Source organism: Poecilia mexicana, unplaced genomic scaffold (assembly GCF_051168715.1).
Source record: "Poecilia mexicana isolate PSO_F unplaced genomic scaffold, ASM5116871v1 scaffold_9, whole genome shotgun sequence".
In the NCBI taxonomy this organism is placed as follows: domain Eukaryota; kingdom Metazoa; phylum Chordata; class Actinopteri; order Cyprinodontiformes; family Poeciliidae; genus Poecilia; species Poecilia mexicana.
The window spans coordinates 1,879,315-1,900,795 of record NW_028263378.1 but is presented as its reverse complement, the minus strand read 5'-3'; the positions used below and the strand labels follow the sequence as shown (position 1 = coordinate 1,900,795).

At 41.4% G+C, this 21,481-nt stretch overlaps 1 protein-coding gene across 2 annotated transcripts; it reads right to left on the bottom strand.

The window, feature by feature from the left end:
* Positions 1-391: 391 nt before the first annotated feature.
* On the bottom strand, positions 392-15,944 carry adamtsl2 (ADAMTS like 2). 2 transcript variants are annotated; one of them, XM_088008599.1, is made up of 18 exons: positions 15,083-15,944; positions 12,887-13,029; positions 11,904-11,979; positions 11,291-11,393; positions 10,292-10,437; positions 9,545-9,668; positions 9,378-9,458; positions 9,113-9,288; positions 7,834-8,137; positions 5,826-6,159; positions 4,675-4,778; positions 4,223-4,349; positions 3,927-4,140; positions 2,950-3,105; positions 2,402-2,572; positions 2,083-2,259; positions 1,498-1,642; positions 392-856 (listed from the first exon to the last, which is right to left on the bottom strand). In XM_088008599.1, the coding sequence occupies exons 1-18, from the start codon at positions 15,185-15,187 to the stop codon at positions 738-740; spliced, it is 2,805 nt and encodes a 934-aa protein (XP_087864725.1). In that variant the 5' UTR covers positions 15,188-15,944; the 3' UTR covers positions 392-737. The 2 variants fall into 2 exon arrangements, with proteins under 2 accessions (XP_087864725.1, XP_087864726.1); XM_088008600.1 differs by having other exon boundaries at positions 772-856; positions 1,488-1,642.
* Positions 15,945-21,481: the final 5,537 nt, after the last annotated feature.

Sequence of the window (21,481 nt, the reverse complement as noted above, 5' to 3'; positions counted from 1 at the left end):
AGTTTTTCATATTTAAACTGTTCAATTATTTCTAAATGTCACAGTTTCAAACTAGATATTTATTTAGCAAGCTAACTATTAAGCTTAATATTTATCTTGACAAATAAATATTTGGCTCCAAACTAAATATTTAGCTAGCAACCTAAATGTTTAGTCTCAAACTAAATATTTAGCTAGCAAGCTAAGTAGTTTGCTAAATTAAATATTTAGACAGCAAGTTAAATAGTTAGTGTGAAGCTAACTAAATCCAAAAGCTACATATTTAACTAGATTAAATATCTAATTAGTAAGGTAAATATTTAGCTCCAAACTAATTATGTAGCTAGCAAGCTGAATATTTAGCATCTAGCTAAATATTTAGCTAGTGAGTTAAATGTTTAACTAGCAAGCTAAATATTTAGTTTGGAGTTAAATATGTAGTTTGCTAGCTAACTATGTAGCTTGAATCTGTGACATTTATAAATTAATAAAAAACAGATGAAAATAACCCCCATTGTTTTCTATTATTACAGGCTAAATAACCCAAATTATTTCTGTTCATTTTTGACTGTAACTTTACAAACGGCCCTCCATATTCTACATCTTTAAATTTATAACAATCTAAGCTAATCACTGATGACTTTAGAAAGCTGAACCGGTCAATAGAAATTTGACCAGATGAGGGAAACATCCGAGATTATTTGTGTGTTTTTCTGATGGGAGCTGGAGCGACGCTGCAGTTGCGGGGTCCCGGTCCGTCATGGCCGAACGGCTCGGCAGGAGTGGCAGCAGGCCTTGCTGTAGTACCAGTGGCTGCACAGGTTCACCTTCAGAGCCAGCAGGCAGTTGGTGGAGGGCCGGTCCTGACAGCTCTCATCTGGAAAATAATCAGGAAAACAGCAGCCAATGAAGCCACTCAACGCATACAGGCTGGAAAAACATCCCGGAAAATTAGACTCATTTATATTTAATCCCACGGAAAATTACAGACTGGTGAGAGAGTTGAGTTTGGCTTAGTCTGATCTGCAGACATATTGGAGGTGGCAGACATGTTGGAGGTGGTGGACATGTTGGAGGTGGTGGACATGTTGGAGGTGGTGGACATGTTGGACATGTTGGAGGTGGTGGACATGTTGGACATGTTGGACATGTTGGACATGTTGGGCATGTTGGACATGTTGGGCATGTTGGACATGTTGGACATGTTGGACATGTTGGAGGTGGTGGACATGTTGGACATGTTGGGCATGCTGACCATGTTGGACATGTTGGGCATGTTGGACATGTTGGACATGTTGGAGGTGGTGGACATGTTGGGCATGTTGGACATGTTGGACATGTTGGACATGTTGGAGGTGGTGGACATGTTGGACATGTTGGGCATGTTGGACATGTTGGACATGTTGGGCATGTTGGACATGTTGGAGGTGGCAGACATGTTGGACATGTTGGAAGTGGTGGACATGTTGGACATGTTGGACATGTTGGAGTGGCTCTGTGTTCCACACCTTCTCCTACCTGGAGGCTCGGTGGGGCAGGCCTGCAGCGTGCACGTCTGCTTGGCCACCGGCTTGGTGAGCGGGTCGCAGCCCCGGACCAGCTCCCTGCCCTGGTAGCACTTCACGTCCCGCATCCTCACGCCAACGCCGCATGTCTTTGTGCACTGAGGACATACAGAGACAGAAAGATGGCCGCCATCGCAGCATGACAAGTCCTGGACTCTAACTGGAGGAGACAGTCGACAATCAACTCCATTCTCTGATCTAAAAGCCTGAAAACTGGATCTCAATGTCTGCTGATGGATGAAAACTGACTGGCATCCAACCAACCAACCAACCAACCATCTATCTAATTATCCAAACGATCAATCAACCAACTATCTAACAATCCATCCATCATCTTTTTCTAAAAGTTCTTTGATTGATGGAGGAGTTCAGACCCAAAGTGGTCACAGAAACTGAACAATTGAAAATAGAAAGAGCGCTAACATAATAACAATAATAATAACAATAATAATAATAAATGTGCTTTAGCGCTTAAGCATAAGTTGAGCTAATAAAACAAACAAAACGCTGCAGCATATAATGAGTCAGAGTGACGTACCTCGGACCAGGGTGTGGTGTACCATTTGAAGCACGGCCTCTCGAAGCAGGTGGCTTCGTCCTCCGGCTTCTCGCCGCCTCCACACGCCTCTTCATCAAACATCTGGAACTTTCCTCCGCTGACGCCGGCGCACAGGACGATCCGCCGCTTCACTCCGCGGCCGCAGGTCGTGTTGCACTGCAGACAGACACGCAGAGTTCACCGGCTTCGTAAACTCGCTCAGCTCCGTTATCGTGGCTCTCCGCCTCCCCTTGTGGTGACCTGAGGTATTGCTAGAGATAAAGCAGGTGAAGGTTCGCCGTGCCGATGCTGGACTCACCCGCTCCCAGTCCTGGCTCAGCCAGTGCGGAGCGCAGTCCCTCTCTCCACAGGGGTGGATGGCCAGAGGCTTGTTCTCCGGGGAACACTGGTGTTCAGGAACCACGCGGCCCTCAGGGGTCTTACAGTAAACATGTCGGACCATCCGGCCGTGGCCACACGACCCGGAGCACTGCAGCGAACGACGGAGACACAAAGACACGTCAGACACCGTTAGGTCACGATTAATGTCCCAGTAATTATTACGATTAACAATAATACTGTTGTTTGGGACCATTTCCAAGTAATAATGGGATTATAAGTTCATCCTCTGAAAAACCAATAAACTTTAATTTACTAAAGAACACTGCACTCTGGAACTGGAAGGTATCTTAAATATCCAAAATAAAACAGAACAACCAAAAACAATAAATAAAACAGAAATAAAAACGTACAAAAACATGTACAAAACGGATATGATTAAAATCATCAGGATGGAAATGATCAAACTCCTTTGTATTTAAAAACCAATCCAGGTGCAGCAGAGCGGCTGCAGGCGGAGGCACTCACAGGGCCCCACTCCGACACGGTCCAGTGGCGCTCGCAGGGCGGCCCCGTGCAGTTCTTCACGTTTGGCGGCTGGGTCATGGGGTCACAGGGTCGGGTCTCATCGGAGCAGCGGACGTCTCGCGTCACCTGAGCTTTCCGGCCACATTTAGCCGGACACTGCAGCAGAGACAGCTTAGAGATTACTGAGGAGAAAACTCACTGAAAATAAAACACCTGCAGAGATTTAGATCCTGAGACAAGAATTTCTCTTTAATTTGCTACGTCTGTAAGGTTAAAATCAACAGCTGTAATAAGACGATGCAAGTTAATTACAAATGATGCTATATTAACGGGCCTGAGATGAAAACACATTTTACTGGACGATAAATCGTCTCCGAAGTTATGAAACTTATAATATCGTGGTTTTGAGACTATTTTCATGCAATGTGAAGATAATGGCTTATTAATGCAAGAAGACATTCTCAAAGTTCAATAAACTTTTAATTCTAATAAACTTTGAACACCGGAAGACATTTTAAATATCCAAAATAAATAAACAAAACAACAGAAACAACAAATAAAATTAATCATAAAGTCTCTGTAAGCAAAATTGTCCTTCAAAAAAAAAAGATCTAGTTGAGACCAAAACACCAGACTGAAGAGTTTTATCATCCAGTTTTTGGTAGAAAGAGAGAAGAGAAAAAAACGATAAATAATGCAAATGGAAATTATTGAGTTTGTTTTAATTGATCATGCTATAAACTGATTTATTGCTTCCTGTGTGTTACACATAGGGTAGCTTATAAATGATAAAAACTCTGGTGTTGATATGTTGGAATGGGGGCCCAAAATGAAAACCTGCTCAGGGCCCCAAAAAGCCCTGGACCGGCCCTGACTGAAAACAAAATTCACTTGAAAATAAAACAGAACCGTTTTATTCTGCTTTGGATCCAGAGTTTGTCTCTACAAACCGACATGATGGATCCGGAGCGCCTCACCTCCATCCACTCCGCCACCTCCCACTGCGGGCCGCAGGTGGGGCTCTTGCAGGCGCGCCTCTCCAGGGGGCGCTCCAGGTCGGCCATGGTGCAGAGGTCGCTGTAGACGGAGCTGTCCAGGCCCGGGGACAGCATCTTCCAGCAGCGGACCTGCCGGAACTGGAAACCCTCGCCGCAGGTCCGGGAGCACTCGCTCCAGCTGCTGGCCTCCCACCTGGAAAACCACATCCACCTCAAACTGGGACCAACTGGGAGGAACTGGGACGTGATGGGACGAGACGTTTAACCGGCTCTACCTCGGCTGACACTCTCTGCCGATGCAGAAGTCGTGGACCGGTTCTGGCCTGGTCAGAGCGTCACAGTACATGTCGTGGACCTCCACGCCGTCGTAGCGAACACACGTGACGAAGGACTTGGACACGCCTGGACCCGGATGGACGAGATTAAATTATTCCTTAAATCTGGATTTTCTGCTGAAACTTTGACCAATAACATAAAAAACTGCTGATATAAAAACATCCACATGACGATGATATAACTATTTTATTTATTTATTCACCAGGATGTTAAAAATAATTTTAAAGAGTCTCCTCCAGGTCAGTATTCACTAAACTATCCTAAAGATCCTCACTGTAATGAGACCAAGTTTTATATCTCATTATGACGAGATATAGAACCTCATCAAACCTAAAAGCAGCTCCATGTGTGAATGAAGACGGTTTCAGACCCAGTCGGGCTGCAGCGTTACCTATGGAGCAGGTCATGCTGCACGGCTCCTGGGAGGAAAGTTTCCAGCGGTACATGTCTGCAGCGCTCAGCTTCAGATTCTTCTGGAAGAACCTCTGATTCCCCCTGGTGAACACAGAGAGTCAGCAGCTCTGCTCACGAAACGCCAGGATTCACCAGAACTTTAATTCAGATGTGATTTCAGCTCACTGTGGACCAGAGCGACGCTGAAAACTGGAAATATCTGCAGATAGAATCCTGCTACGGCAAGCCGTTTTAACATAAAATCAGTTTGATCTGTAATTACATCACAGATATCTAAAAATATATTTTGACTATCATGAATGGTAATGTAAAATATTTGTGTTACATCCTGACTAGTAAGAATAAAAATTTAAGACATTTTCATTACATTTTGACGAGTCAGATTTAATTTCCAGAAATCTGAAACAACGTCAAAGGATTTATCATTTGACGGATCAAAATCCGTAATTACAGTTCAAGATATCTGGAACGTAATCATGAGAAATCAAAGTAATATTTTTTTATATCTGAATTAAGGATTGTGCATAAGTGTCCTTCTGTCTCCACTCAGCCAACCAAACATTCGGCTGCAAAATTTTGGGTTTCCTGAACAAAAATGTGAGAAAATCCAACAACGTGGAAAAACGCAAACGTTTGCTTCAAAAATCTGCAAAGAATTTAATTGATCTTCTCTTCTGACAGACATTAAACTTCAAAAACAGCCCAGAGAAGCTGAAAGTGCTACTTACTGTTCCCAAGCTGAAAATAGAGCATTATTTAAAAATATTACTTTTACTTCTCATTGTTTTATTGAAATTTCAAAACGTCATAAGTTTATGACGAATTGACTCAACAGAAAACAAATTCAGGACATCAGTGATGTCATTCATGACACTGAATCATTTAACTTAATTTAAGCACATTATTATAATTATTTCAGAATTTATTTCCAGTTTTAATACTTATAACTTGTAATTTGTCGCTCTGCCAGGTGTTTTATTTAAACTCAACTCCTCGTCACATATTATTGGATAATTTGTGTTTTTTCTGTGTTTTCTGCTCATTTTTTCAGTTTTTTTCCTCCTGGCTGCTGGACAGGTGAAACTAGAGTAAATTATTGATCTGATGTTCGGTTCTGATTGGTCTGACCTGGTTCTGTTGGAGCGTCCGGCGCCGGTCTGGGCCGTGCGGTTCTGGTTGTCCCCGCTGTCGTTGCCTTTGTGGCCCAGAGCGAACTCCAGCGTGTCGTTCAGGTCCAGCGGGCCGGCCGGCCGCTCCGGGTCGCTCAGGCCCGCCTCAGGGGGGAACAGGGCGTCGCCCTCCGTCAGCAGCTGGTTGGTGGAGATGTTGATCAGCAGCTCGTCCGGACCCATCCGTCCGTCCAGCAGAACCCGCCAGATAAGGTTGGTGGAGTCCGGCCCTGAGTCCAGGGCGGCATCATCAGGGGGAGGCTTGGCGGTGCCGTGAGTTTGGCTGCTGTTTCCTTGACCCGGATCAGAGATGATGAGCTTTGATCAGCGGTGCAGATGGCCTTAGAGGTCTATTATCCTGCTTCCTTGAAAAGGTTAGGCCTCGACAAAACATGTTCACTTCATCTTTTGTACAAAATAATACGTAGATAACGACATTTTAGGGTGTTTGTCACTTTAAATGCAAATAAGCGGCTGCGGCCCTCTCCCCCTACCCCCCCACTCGCACATGAAAATGGCTGTGCAACTATACAGCCATACATGTTTGAAAAGCAGAAGTGGAGCCTCCTGTACAACCAACAAGAATGCAGCAAGTGGTTTCTGGATGGGAAGTCAACAACAAAAACATTCGTCTTTTCCAGCAGCCATTGTACAGTGGAAACTGAGGTAAAACCATCTGGAGCTCAGCTCAGGTTGCTAGGTAACGGGGTGGAGTTCAGCTCAGGTTGCTAGGTAACAGGGTGGAGTTCAGATCAGGTTGCTAGGTAACTGGGTGGAGTTCAGCTTGGGTTGCTAGGCATCGGGGTGGAGTTCAGCTCAGGTTGCTAGGTAACAGGGCAGTGCCCATTAATTGAGACTTAAGGTTTTTGAAACGGCTCATTTTCTAGACTTTATAAAACATTAACTTATTTTTCTTAAGCGTTTGGGTTATTTTTAGAAGCAGTTGAGACACAAATGGAAGCATAAAAAACATGCAAAATGTGAATCACATGCACAGGATGTGGGCGAACGAAGACTGAGTTTCTGAAACAGCAACAGAAACGGAGAAGTTACTTTTCCATTTTTAAGATGTTCTTCAGCGTAACAGAAACCGATTCCACTACTAAATACGACTGCAAGCAATTAATCAATACAACAAAATTATTTTGCAGATAATTATAATACAAACAAATGAGCCAAAACTGGAACGAGGAAACTGGGTTGTCGTGGAAACGGAGTCAACATGCTGTCAGTGCTGCCGCCGGCGCAGCGAGCCGAGAGGCCGCAGGAAAGCCATTAGTGCTCATGCTTGTGATGCGGCCATTTTTAAAGACAAAAACGCCACAAAATTCTGAATTTTTCATCAACTGCTGGTTTTCTTTATGTGTCTGTTCTCTGAATAATGCAGAGCCTGAAGGGCCATCTCTCACACACATGCAGAAAATGGAGCATGAAAACTGGACCCGTCTGTCCCGACCAGCAAAAAGAAAAACTTACAGACTTACAGTAGAGAGGATCAGTTTGGATCTGCATGGAGAATCACTAACATTATCAGCTTTATTCCAAACAAATCTGTTTTCCCATTTTTATAACTAATTATCTGAGCATTTTGATTTCAACTGAGGTATTTTTTTGATATTTAAAATAATATTATTTAACAAAATACTACGACAGAGTATTACATACTAAGAAAAATTAAATTATCACAATAAAATCATATTACGAGAACAAAATTGTACAAAAAAAAGTTGAAATAACACAAACATTAATTGTAAAATTATGAAATTAAAGTTAAAATATATGACAATAAAGCTGAGATAACATGAGAATAAAGTCACAATAATACATGAATCAAGTCATAATAATATGACTTTATTTATTTTTGAGAAAGGAGCAAAAATTGTTTTTTTAGGTTTTGACATCAGCAGTGGATCAAATATTTCACCTTTTTGTAAGGAAACTGTTGGATGTGTCTGGTTCTGGCTCACCTGTGCGTTTCGGCAGCCCGGCATCGTCCTCGTCGCAGTCGATGGCCGTCGTCTCCTCAAACACCTCGTTGGTCTCCTGGCCCTTCGGCCCGTCGGCCCCGTCCGCCTCCAGCGGGCCCCCGGGAACCTTCTGGTCGTAGACGCTGCCGTTGGGCGACGCGGGGCCGTCCTCCTCCACAGACACCTCGGCGGCCGAAGTTTCCGACCCGGTGTAGACCGGCGGCGGCGGGACGGGGGGCAGGGAGTCCCGCAGGACCGTGTATTCGTAGGTGATGTAGGGCGTCCGGCCGTTCTGGTTCCACACCTGAACCAACAGAGACTTTTACAGATGATCCTGGACCCGGGTTGCCAGATCTGACTGACAGTTTCCACCCAAACACAAACTAAAACCCTCCCAACTTAAAAAAATAAAAAAGCACAAATCTCAACCTCTAATGAAAGTTTTTCTGGATGATTAATCGTCTCAATAAACAATAAGATTGTTGTTTTGAAATCATTTCCAAGTAATATAATGGTACATAAGCTTTAAATTATATTGAACTTTTAACACTGGATCTGGAAGTTTCCAAAATAAATAAATGAAAAAATAAAATAAATTATGAAGTCTCTAAATAAAATTGTTCTTCAAAAAAAGGGCAAGTTGAGACCAAAACACCAAACCAGAGAGAAAAACCATAAATTATGCAAATTAAAATTACTGAGTTTATTTTAAGTCATCATGCAATTTATTTATGTATTTATTTATTGCTCATTTTGTCAGGCTTAGTCACCCTGTGATCGTGTTTTAGTAGCTGCTCCTCCAAATGTGTCTATAATCTGCAAATGTCGACTAAAACATTTTTTCACAGGAAGTGGTTGGAGGATGACGTTTTAAATCACTTACCGTGTGAACAAACGTGATTTTAATATCTTTTGTTATTCAATGGAAACAACATGGTGTTTGTTCAGCATTAGAAAAAAATCTACAAAGATCTTTGCATGTTTGTAATGGAAGCGCAGCTAATGATGACGTCATGTTCGACAGATCCTAACATTTCAAAATAAATTAAGTAATGAGGTAAATGCATAAATGCAATCACATAATTTTTTAGAGCATTTTGTGTTTTTCTGCCACACAGTGACAACTATTTGAATACTTTCTGAAAACCTGACAAGTGCTGTGAAAAGCTGATTTTTGTGTTAAAAAATCCAAATGGGTGAAAATCCACCCAATCTGGCAACCCTGTCAGGGACGGTAACCATTTCAGAAGAATAAAATGACTGTTTGATGCGTCTGTACCAGGATGTTTATGGCCTGGTCGATGGGGCCTTTGGCGACGACGTACTCGATCCCGGTCTCGTAAACGTCCATGGGCCGCCGGTACTTAAAGATGGTTCCCGCAGCGTGGAAGTTCTGCGGACTGTCCAACTTGTAGGCGCCATTAAAGAAAAAGTTTCCCGCCTGGTCGGTCACAGCTGGAACGCAAAAAAATGGGAACTCAGCTGAATTCAGTTCTTACTACTTATTCATTGTGTTCTGTTAAATAAAGGCCCAGAGAACGTACCGAGAACGTCGGCTGATTTCTTCCTCTCGATGATCTGGATATCCCAGGATCCTTCAGGGATTTGGGTGATGAAAGAATAACCTGAACCAGACAGAATGCAGACATGTTTTCTCCTGAGCGTGTGGATGTTTGTGTTTTGGTGTCTAGTCAAAGCCCGGCAGGCTCACCCAGCGTCGTGGCTCCGCGCCGGAAGTTTCCGGTGACTCTGCTGCAGCTGCTGCCGTCTCCCTGGCAAACGCCGCACTTATCCAGCGTGTTGGAGGAAAACAGAACCCCATCACATCCGATCGGCTGCAAACCAAACCAGGAAGTAACACATGAACTAAATAAAGTTTAGTTTCAGATTAGTTTTTATTAGTTACAGTAGTTGTTTTTGTTTTTCATACTTTGGTTAATTTTTAGGTGCCGAATTCAAAAAGGTCAAAGAATTGAACTTTGTAAACACAAGATACTTCTAAATTTTTCTAATAATGTATTTAATTATTGTTGAACAACCAACTTACTCTGCAGTTTTCTCAAAACTTTTGCTGCCACCATTTTACGGACTAACATAAGTGCCATAAATTGTCAACAGCTGACATAAAAAAAATCTATTTCACATCAATCCAAAAAGTTAATAAATAGATTCATAAACACGAAAACGAAGGATGTTATATCTATAATTCCAATTAGTTGTAGTTTCTCCCCATTACCGTTTTTATTTATTTCAGTTAACAAAAATATTTTTGTTGTTTTGTTTGTTTTTGTGAACTTTAATAACCTTGCAGAGAACACGGCCTTTTCAGCCAACATCAGTGTCTGACCTCACACATGCACTTCGGGAGAAAAGGTCAAAAATTCCCGTAAACATGGAGCTAAAATCCGGCGCCATGAAGCCGGAGACAGCGGTGAGGGCAGAACCGGGTCAGACTCACCTCACAGGTCCCGTCCACGCACACGCCGCGGTAGCTGCTGTACTTGCAGGAAGTGCCGTCTCGCGCCGTCACCATGAGCTGCCGCTGGCCGTCCGTCGTGGTGCAGTGGAGGTCGCAGGGGTTGCTGGAGATATGAACATAATCATCTGAAGACAAGGAGGAGGAGACGGGTCAGAGTACGATTCCCTTCGACTAACTCATTACTGATTCATTTTTAATGCAGGGACGATTTCTCACCCAAAAACATTTCCTCAGTTTTGAACAAAGCTTTGGTCACAGAACCAACTTATTCACATCCTGAAAACTCATGGTTTGTTTATATTAATCATGTTTTGTCTTAAGTTTATTTCTGGTTGTCATTTACTTTTTTTAAATGATTGTTTTTATTTTCTGAAACCAAAATGATTTGTATTTTTGTTCTATTTAATATATATATTTTTAAATGTTTTCTAATTCAATGTTTTTTTTTTCTCTCATCCAGTTTTACTTTTATGTCTTATACATTTAAAACTAAATGGAAAAAAAATCCCATTTATTTAGATTTTTCAGATTTATACAATAAGCCACACAAATATAACAATACAACCAAAATAAGAGCAAAAAAAAACACTAAAAGTCGTGGGCATTGAATGAGATAAAAGTAAAAGAAAAGAGATAAAATTATTTTTTAAAAATGACAAAATTGAAAAACAAACATTTATATATTAATAATTATTACCCAGTTAAAGATCTTAGTGTTGCAGCAGCTCTAACTCACATCCTGCCTGTTTAATGAATCGGGTCAGGGCCGGACCCGGGTTTAATGGGGCCTCAGGCAGAATTTAACTTTGGGCCCCAAACTTTCCATGACCCCCACTGACAGAGTTTCAATCCAGACTGAGAGAGGCGCAGCTTAATTCATTATTTGTATGTGTGAACAAATTTAGCTCAAACAGATTAAACTCCTAGCATCCTCAGCATTTCTGCCTTGTGGCTGAGGGCCGAGTGGACGATATTTACCAGGATAGAGAGGCTTCCACTGGTAGTTCCTCCCACTGTAACGCTGCGAGTTAAAGGACCAGCACTGCTCCTCCCTGAAGCTCCTCCCAGAGGCGGGACAGTCCTGGTGGACAGAGACACCAGAGGACAGTGAGACATGTCTCCTCCATGTCTTCAGAAGACTGAAGATAAAACGTTCTGCTGTAAAAAGCAGAATTGTCCAAACTGTTGGCTAAATTCAAAGATGTAACACATTTTTAAAATAGTAAAACAATAGCAATATAACAATAGTAAAGTAGTCTTTTAATTTCTAAAATATTAATTTTAAGAAATATTTAAAACGTATTTGGGACATAAAAACATAAATATACAGCATATATTAATTTTTATATAATACTTTTAATGAATTCAATATGCAATATTTTAAGTAAAAAAGCAAAACCTTTTTCATTCATGACAAACAGCCTCTGTTATTGTAGTGACAGTCCTCTGGTTTTACAGTTTGTTTTGGAAATGCCTTTGTTTATGTTTGTTGAGGACAGTTTGAATCTGTTCCTGCTCACAGGGAGGCAGCTGGAGCGGCCATGTTTGTTTCTGTGAAGATGTGAAGTGGTGAGGAGGAAGTGAGACTCACTACGGTGTTGCAGAGATGGTATTTCTTGGCCGTTCCTGTGCAAGTCATGTTGTCCTTTCCAGCAGCAACTTTCTTTCTTTGGACAGAAAACAAACGTTTGGAGAAACGGCGGCGCATTAAAGCTAAATATCAGGCTGAGAAGATGAGAAAAACACACATCGTAATCTGTTGGATTAAGTTAAAGCTCCCAGTCAGCCAGAAATCAAACTAAAAGATGATTCCAGTGAGACATAATTATATTTCTCGAGATTAGATAATCACACTATGAATCAAAAGGATCAGTTAAAAATACCTCTAACATCTGCTCACCGCTTATTAATAACACATTTAAACACATAAAATGTTAGGATCCAGCTGTTTAAGGAACACTAAGTGTGATTGCCAGAAAATGCATCTTGTATCATCTAGTATTTTCTAAGTGTTGTTATTGTTATACATAAATATGTTTGTAGTTTCTCGGTTCTCTGTTTTTCTCTCTTTCTGCAGGTTTAGAAACAAACTTCCAGACTGTTGGTTTCTCTCATCTCCTCTTATTTTGTTCTTTCCCTTTAAAACTTTTGCCCTTGTTTCTAATCTCCATTACATTTTACATAAACATGTATAAGAAAATATTAATACTGTGACATTATTCTGCTAATATTTTTATTTTTTCTTGTATTAAAAATAAAAATGATCTTAGTCTGGACGTAACAGTCTGTTGTAGTTCACAGCACATCGCTGCAGAAGTCTTGTTCTGTTATTTTTAACATCCTTCTCTTGGGTTTTTGGACATTTCTTTTAAACTCCTGGAGAATATTTCTGATGTCTTTGTGCCCTGGCCTGCAGCAGCTGTGACCTCCTGCTGCACTTTTTCATGTTTATTTAGTAAATAATGACATTGTGGAGTCTCTGGTTTTCTCCACTGTTGGTTTATTTGGATCAGTTTAAGAGCTGATCAAACCGGGTCACCAGTGAACTGTACCGGCTGGGTTGGACCAACCGACCTCTGCTTGAGGCAGTGGCGCTCCTGGGACATCACCCCCCCGCCGCAGGTCCGGGTGCAGGCCGTCCACTTGGCCCACTCGCCCCACCAGTAGGTGGTGACCTCCTGCTGGTCCTCCAGGCTGTTGGACGCAGCGCCCTCCTCCTGGTGAAACGGAGAATTACAACACACAATATGAATGTGATTAATGACTACGGAAGAGGATGAAGACCACTCAACACAAAATCTGACTTTCTTTCTCACAGCTCTACGCCGAGTCACTGTAGACAGAAAAATAGGAAGAGTAAAAAACTCAGCAATGTTGAGATTGATCTCAGAATTTTTTGTGGGTTAGGAAAACAATAAAACTTCTGAATTTGAAAAGTCAAAATTTTGCTACAACAAATTCTGTAATGTTTAGATTAAAAATCAAATATTTGCTAGAAAATTTTTCAGATTAATCTCAGAAATATTCTAGAAACAAACCAGAAATTTCTGAGTTTGAGAAATTGAAAATTTGCTAGAGAAACTGAGAAATTTTAAGATTAAGCTCTGAAATTTTGTAGAATAAAAAAATATGTGTTTCAAATATCAAAAATTTCAACTTTTGAAAATTATTTGAATTTCAATGGACTTCTGAAACTCAGAAATTTCCACCTTTTGTCTAAAAAATTGTTGATTTTTTTTCTACCAAATTTTCAACTTTTCAAGCTCAGAAATTACCATCGGGTTTTTCATGAAAATTTTGACATTTTTCTCAGAATTCTGAATTTAATCTTTTGCAATCAAAAGTCATTTTGATAAAGAAAAAAGCAATAATTCAGAGAAAAAGTCAGAATTCTTTCTTTTATCACTATTTTATTGGTTCTAATCTCCCGTAAATAATAATAAAATGCTCCTAAACCAAAGCGATGAAGCAGAACCTGGGCCGGTTCTGGTGTGTCCAGGTGCAAGCGCAGCAGAACCGGTTTGTTTAGCTCCGTGTTGTGTGTAGAGAACCTAAGCTCCTGACAGTAACAACAACAGCTGTAGGATTGTTGGACCGTCACGGGAGCGTGGACAGGAACCAGAACAAATCCCGGCCCGCGACGTGACGGCCACCATGTTTTTGTACGGAGGCTTCGGTGCGTTTCCCACATTCCTGGCGTGGATTAGCAGCATTAGCCCGGGCTGAAGGCGGCATCCATTTATTCAAACAGATCCGTCCGAGGGGTCGCTGGAATGTGCGCTGAGCTCCTTGTAAAGGTGTGAAGCAGCGCAGCTGTGAGGGAAACTCAGCAAATACCAGACAGACTGAGAGACACGGAGCGACAGAGTCCAGAGGAGAGTCCAGATTTATGAGGCCGGCGGTCGGTTCCACGCAGACATCCAGATTATCAACCTCTCTTTGTTTCTCAGGGAGTTTAAACACCTGAACGCGCTGGACTGGAAGACTTTGAGACTCTTTATTCCAAAAGTTCGTCGCATCAACTTGAATGTGTTTTATTGGGACTTGATGGAACATCGTAGCTCATATTTGTGAAGAACAGTTTCAAAATGTTTTGATGAAAATTCCTAAAATGTGCCTTTCCTTCACTCACTTGGCCTCAGAAAGAAAAAAAATTATCCAATTTATTATTTTATTCTAAATGTTGTATTTCTTTTTGTTTTAAATAAAATCTAATCTGTTTTCAGTCATAATTATCAATCAATCAAGTTCATTTAAATAACACACTTAGGAACAAGGCAAGGAACTGTCAATCTACCTCGTGTATTTGATGCTTAACGAATGGAGAAACAACTCACCATTACAAGAAAACTAGACTGTGCATTCACAACAGGCTATACTAGCTGCAGCATAGCAGAGCGCATAGAGGCGATGTGGAGGAAGGATGAGAAGCCAGAATGTGATTGACAGCGCTAAGACCCGCCTCTTGGCTCTGATTGGCTGTTTCTAGTTAGCGCTGGAAGAAAACCGAAAAACTCGATTTTTCATAGATTATGTCTCCCACCAAACTGTCAACTTATTTGTTGACTGTTTCAACAAATAAGTAAGAAAATATTGATATTAAACTGCAATATTTAGGTATTATTGACTTAATACCTAAGTCTTTTCCTGAAAAGCTACTTGTAAGTTAGTTTTGTCTTATTTCTCTGTGCTATGATATTTGCAGTAGAAAGCAGATAAAAATACTCGTAAGATTTAGTGCTTTTGTTGTTCTCCTGCAGTGGTGTGTACCTGCAAGCCTCTGGAGGACAGGTTTCCCACAGACATGGCCAGCGTCAGGAAGCCAAGGAGGACCACACCTGTCTCCCCAAACTGCTCCCATGACCACACCCTCATCCTGCACAGAGGAAAGGAAAAACACCCAGTTTCAACATTTCTGTATGGATCTGCATGTTTGTCTCCAGCAGAACCGAAACATTCAGAACATGCATGCAGGGGTTGTTATCAGCATTCGGGCCGCAGACCTCCATGTGTTTCTGGATAAAAACAGCAAAGCGATGATTGCTTGACACAGACCGAGGGGTCTGGAGGGAAGCATCGCCACCGCTAATGAGTTCCTGCGGCAGCTACATGAGCTGCGGATGAAAGCTTTCAGCCGAGACATGTGGGTGGTTTTTTCAACTCCAATTTGAGGCTTCTCAGCTTCCAAAACCACACAAGAGTCTCGGCTGCTTCATGCACAGAGAACACATCAGGACTCTTAATATTTCCTCTCTGACTGCAGTGATATTGCTTTCTGAAACACAGCTGCAGCCAGCGGTCTGAGCAGCTAGCATAAAGCTAAGCCAACATTTCCAAGCAGACAGTAGACTTACTGGGATTATCCTGGAACGGTTTAACTATAGCTATAGATTTACAATCAATCGACTTACTACTAATTGTTGATCAATGGTTAATTAGATTTAAATTGGTTCCAATCGATTTTCTAAACGTCCGGTTGGACATCCTATTATTGTTGTAGTTTTGCCGCCATCCAGCAGAGGGCGCCGCTCGTCAACCTGAAGCGGAGCCAGGAGTAAAGATGGCGGGCATAGCAGAACTGGGAAAGGAAAAGGTCAGGACTGAGTCCGGTTTGAGATGCAAAATCCACTTTATGCGCTTTTGTTCTGATATGTAAAAACTCGCCAAGCTTCTTACGTTTCACCTCAAAGCGCTTCATTCAGCCGAGCTGCATAACGGAGCAGAGACAACTTCTACAGCAATTATTACAGACTCGCCACGAAGGTGAGGAAAAGGGAAGCGGAGGAGATAAAAAGAGAAATAATGTAACGTGATAGAAAACAAAAACATGATGCTAATAAGCATTGAAGACTATCGTAACTGCTATAGTTTGAACATCTCTGCTTATGGGGAATTGTTTCACATTTTATTTTTCACATATTTTATTTTTCTAGCCAACAACTTAAGAGGTCCCTCTCTTTATATTTTATACATTTGTCTAAGTTTAATAATGTAAGAAAACCACAATTTTCTGTTTATTCAGTCAGTATAATGGTGCAGTGTGCAACTTTTATTGAAAAACAATATTTTATTTACATACTTGTTAAAACTGTCACCATGTTGTGACAGTATAATATGTCATATAATCTATGAAAAGATAGGGGAAAAGCGACATCATAACAGAGATAGGGGGGGATGAGCAGCGCCACATAGAGTGGTGATTGACAGCGCTAAAGACCCGCCTCCTGGCTCTGATTGGTTGTTTCTGGATAGCGCTGGAAGATTGTCTCTTATATACCATAAACAAAATATGTAAAACACTACATACATGCTGCAGCTTTAATACAGTAGTACAAAATAATGTTAAAAGGATTTTTTTTATCAGCATATTATGAAAAATGAAGCTTTTTGTGTAATGAGCCTACATGATACAAGAGAAAACTCAGATTTTAAAAAATCGCTCCTCAATTGTTAATCGATCAGTCAACTCATTAATCAATAACTTGCCTCCCTTTAATCCATGAAAATATTCAGAATTACCTGCAGAACACGAAGCTTCGATCTAAACTTGATGCGTCTGAATACAAGCCAATTCCAAGCAGCCGAAACACAAAGTAACATCTGTTTTCTGGGCCGTTCAGACGGCTGCTGGCAGGTGGAGCGTGACGCAGATGGGCCGCCGAGAGGCCACAGGTGGTGCAGACGGGTGAGCTGGACTTTAAAAAGCCAAACAAGCCCTAAAGCTCTGGAAGGAGGAAGGGAAGTTTCCCTTCGCTGCTACACAGGTAGGCCTTTGTTTAGCTCCACAGACCATAAGGAAATGTACATGTCTGTATGTAAAGGCTGGCAGGAACAGACACAGACTCACAGGAAAAGGAGGCTTCTCTAAGGAGTTTCCTGAAATTCAAGGATTCCGTGAAGTCCCAAAGACTTAAGAGGAAATTCACGGAAAAAATTTAATTAATCCGTTTTTTGAGTTATCATCTGGTTAGGGAACCAGAAACTTTATATTTTTACATAAAATTAGGTCAAGTTTAGTTCTATAGTACATTTCAGTGACAAGGCAGTTCAGTGTTACATGATAATAACGTCGTACAGTCATCAATTAAGAAACAAGCGGTAAACTTTACATTCAGTCAAATATCAAATTCATGAAGCAAATACACATAAAGTATATTCCAGTTACTGATAATCAAACTCTAACCAGCTGCGTTTTCAGCTTGGATTTAAAGGAACTCAGTGTTTCAGCTGTTCTACAGTTTTCTGGAAGTTTGTTCCAGATTTGTGGTGCATAGAAGCTGAATGCTGCTTCTCCATGTTTGGTTCTGGTTCTGTATGCAGAGGAGAACCAGAACCAGTATCATTTGTACTTTTTTGCGAATCCCACAGACTAAATAATCTGGATTAAATGTTACAAGCTGATTTAAAAACTCAACTTGGCTTAAAAACAACAATTGTATCATTTTATGAATCTGTTTTGATAATGGTGATACAATGTTGGTGCCAGTCGTTTGTATAGATAAATAAGTAAATCTTATAAGAAAACTAGATGAGAACCACTGGCCTAGTCAAAGTCCAGATCTAAATCTGATTGTTCTTTTTCTAGACTTTTCTTTGTCTTCCCTCTGGTTGTAGGAGTTTTGCTGCTGGAATGACTTTTGCTCTTACTTTTCTACTTTAACACAGAAGCTAAAGTAATTTTGGACTGAAATGATTTGCGTTGGTCCATCAGTCCAATCTTCTTTGACTTTTGTTGGGACTTTTCGTTGTCCTCCACCTTCTGAATCTGACTTGTTGACCTTTGACCTGGACTGAAAGCAGCTGAGCCATTGCCTCCACGTCCATCTCAACACTTTTAGTTACAGTTTCTACCACAAACAGTCACGTTTCACTGCGGAGGGAAAAAGCGATCACTAATGAAGTTCTCAGATGTTCTGAGTACGTCTCCTGAACTTTAGCAGATTAATTATCAGCCATTATCTTTGCCATTAATTATCTACCATTGTTGTTTTTCATTTGGGTGTTTTTGCTCAAACTGTTCCCTATAAATTTCTCTCCTAACTGTTTTAATTTGGGTGTTAACTGTATGAAGAATGTGCTTTAAACCTCCCTGCATGTTTTATTCAAACTGTGGAGGCTCCTCAGAGGAGGACGTTGATTGCCAGCACAGGCTCATTGATCCCTGAACTCCCAGTTTTAGGACAGGTCTTAATAAAATAAGCAAGCAGCTGGTCTCACCCTCTGCAGTCTGGCTTTCTCGGCGTTAGATATTGGTGGCAGGTGTCTTGAAGCAGCCGCAGAAACACCTGGACTTCATTATCCAACCAGACGCAGCTGGAGCGCGGCCAGCTGCCAGACACACACTCAGGGAGGAGACGGACGCTTTGTCCGACACGGATACACGTGCACACACACTCAGCCAGTGGCATGACTCAGCGCCGGCACACACTGCGGCTCTGTGCATGCTGGAGCTCACACACAGGTATCCCAAACACACACAGGCACGTCTTACTCCACCTCTCTGCTGTTTACAGACACACATTAGTAACGATAGAGAAGATTCTGACTTTCAGCTCAGCATTTTGCATTTGCGTACAAACTTTATTGGGGAAATTTGGCCAAGATGCTAAATTTCCAACAAATGTTCTCCGTGTGCAGCGCCCCCGCTGAGGGAAGCACCTTCATCATCGCACTGCATGTTCCCACTCAGCAGGAGCAAAACCTCCAACTGGATTACAAACTACCGTCATCCTCAGGACGATGGTGTGAACCAGCCGGCCAGGAAACCACCACTGAAATGTTTTCTCTTTCTGCAAATGAAATATTTTATCTCTGAAGTCAGGTTGAAGTTATTCTATTTAAAACTTTTATTTGAAAACTTGTTTTACTTTGAACTTAATTTGCCAAAACCTTAGTCGTTTCCCATAGAGACCAAAAAACAGAAACAATAGGAAGAAGCATAAAATATTATTGTTAAATTATAAAAAATTAGTAATTACTCAATAATAAATGAGCACAGGAACTTCCACAGACAGACACTAGGGGGTGCTGGAATGCCTGCTCTTTTCCTCTGGACAAAGTGCCCTTCTGAAATCACTGTTTTTATTTATTTTTATGCTTTTTCCAGTGTGTGGCCCAAGATAATATTTAGAGTCTTTATTGACATTTTTTCATGACTAGACATTTTAACTTTCCCTCAGTTCATTCATTCACTCATTCATCATATCATCATGTACCATACACTGTAAAAATGGATTTCTGCACTATTTAAATTGAGTTGATTTAAGGATTTTAATCTTGATTCTTCATTGCTAGGACTTATTAACTTATTAAAGCTAAAACTCTTTAGAATTAATCAACTCATTCTAGATGAGATTCTACATTTTGAGCTATCCTGCGTGAGCTCATAAAACAAATTTTAAGTAGATCTGATAATCAAATAAGCTACATTTGATCTTAAGAATACTTTACTTATTTTAGAAATTTTGTTTAGTTAAAATTAGTTAGCCAAATTCCTTTCTGTGGCCAGGTTAGCGTTGCATTTTGGGACGCAGCGGGGTTTTCGTAAAGCATAAAGTCCAACGTTTAAGACGTCTTCTCATAATCACTCCATATTTTTCTCTGATCATTTTACCTGAATTAGTTCCCAGAAACACTACTGATGTGATTTCACACCATGTGCTTCCTGTGTACATCTGGTTCTGCTGCCCCGGACCAACTGACCCATAAACAGACCAAATGTTCTCTTCCGGTTCTGGTTTGCTTTGGGTTTTCTCTGCGTGAAAAGAAACTGAACCACCAGAAAAAGTTACAGATGAACAAATTCATGGACTGATTCAGACCGAGGTAACCAAGCTGCAGGATGAATGTTTCTGCCTGTCCTCAGTTCTGCTGGAGGTTTCCTCCTGCTGAAAGGAAATCATTCCTCTCCACTGTCGCCACATGCTTGCTCAGGAGCAGGGGGTGCAGGAAAGTCGAGGTTCAATGTATCTGATTGGTCTTCCTTAGATAGCTTTCCAGCAGTTGGTATCTTGGATAACTGGAGTTATGCCAAGGTTTTCAAATCCTGAGAGACCTCACACACGACGATAAAAAATAAAATTAAAGACAACACGCCACACACGAACACATTTCTCTCACTAACGTATCTGGTCAGAAATCTAATAAAACCTCTCGATTTCAGCGTAAACAAACATGGCCGACTGCAAAGAGGCAATGTTGGTAGTTTCAGGAACATATTTAATAGAGAAAAATGAAACAAGTCTCAGGTGTCCATCAGACTTTCCTTCGTTTTGTCTTCAGTATTTTAGATTCTTCGTCACCTTTCTTTCTGATTGGCTACACGTTGCATTTAACAGGCTGTGTTCTCACTTGTCCAACTATATACCCCGATTTTAGATTGAAACGGACCCAACGTCTCTCCAAGCGGAGCAGATCACTCTTCACACGCAGCAGGAATAACTTCTAAGTTTACTTTAAGAGCCATCCAGATACTCAGAGCGTTCCTAAGATTGGAAGGGAAAAATCTGGATAAAAATCTTTCCGTGTGAACTAGACATTACATTAGTCATGTTGTGTTTAATTGCTTTATCTGAATTTGGAGCAAATTAAACGGAATTATATATATATTTGTACTTTTGTGCTTTAGATTGCCTTGAGATGAAGTTTGTTTCTCTGTTGGTTGTACAAGCTGAACTGAACAATAAAACATAATGATCGTTTCCCTTCAGTAAAGAGGACCATCTGTCCTCAGTGTAGCGAGGCGCTCTGTAGTTTCTACAACGTTGGGATGAAAGATATGATCGCGTAGAGCTGGGACTGAGCTGCTACAGGAAACCAGTCCCAGGTTTCTCCAGGTTTCACCTCCCTGCAGGTTGCAGTCGGCCTGCTGCCGTCCAGACAGAGTCTTCCTCTCTCCTTCCTCACTGTGCTGTCGTTTCCCAGCAGCCAAGCAGGCAGACAAAAAAAAAAAGAAGACAAAAGTAAACACAGTTCCCTCGTCTTCCCTGCTCCCGAACTCTCTCCCCACCCTGATGGACCCCTGGGGCCCCTCGCCTCTCCGTCTTGTTTGTGTAGTCGTGGAAACCTTAGGAGACAGACGGACAGCAGAGGTCTGTCCCCAGGACGCCGGACTGGAGCTGATCACGCTGTCCGACACCTGTTATACGAATATCGTCTTTTAAATGAAGA

Excerpts from the sequence above, each read along its gene's own strand:
- adamtsl2 (XM_088008599.1), bottom strand. The coding sequence starts at position 15,187 with ATGAGGGTGTGGTCATGGGAGCAGTTTGGGGAGACAGGTGTGGTCCTC. Across the intron at positions 10,438-11,290 it reads GTGGAAGCCTCTCTATCCTG|ATGATTATGTTCATATCTCC; the intron begins GTAAATATCGTC and ends CCTTGTCTTCAG. Across the intron at positions 1,643-2,082 it reads ACACCACACCCTGGTCCGAG|TGCACAAAGACATGCGGCGT; the intron begins GTACGTCACTCT and ends GTATGTCCTCAG.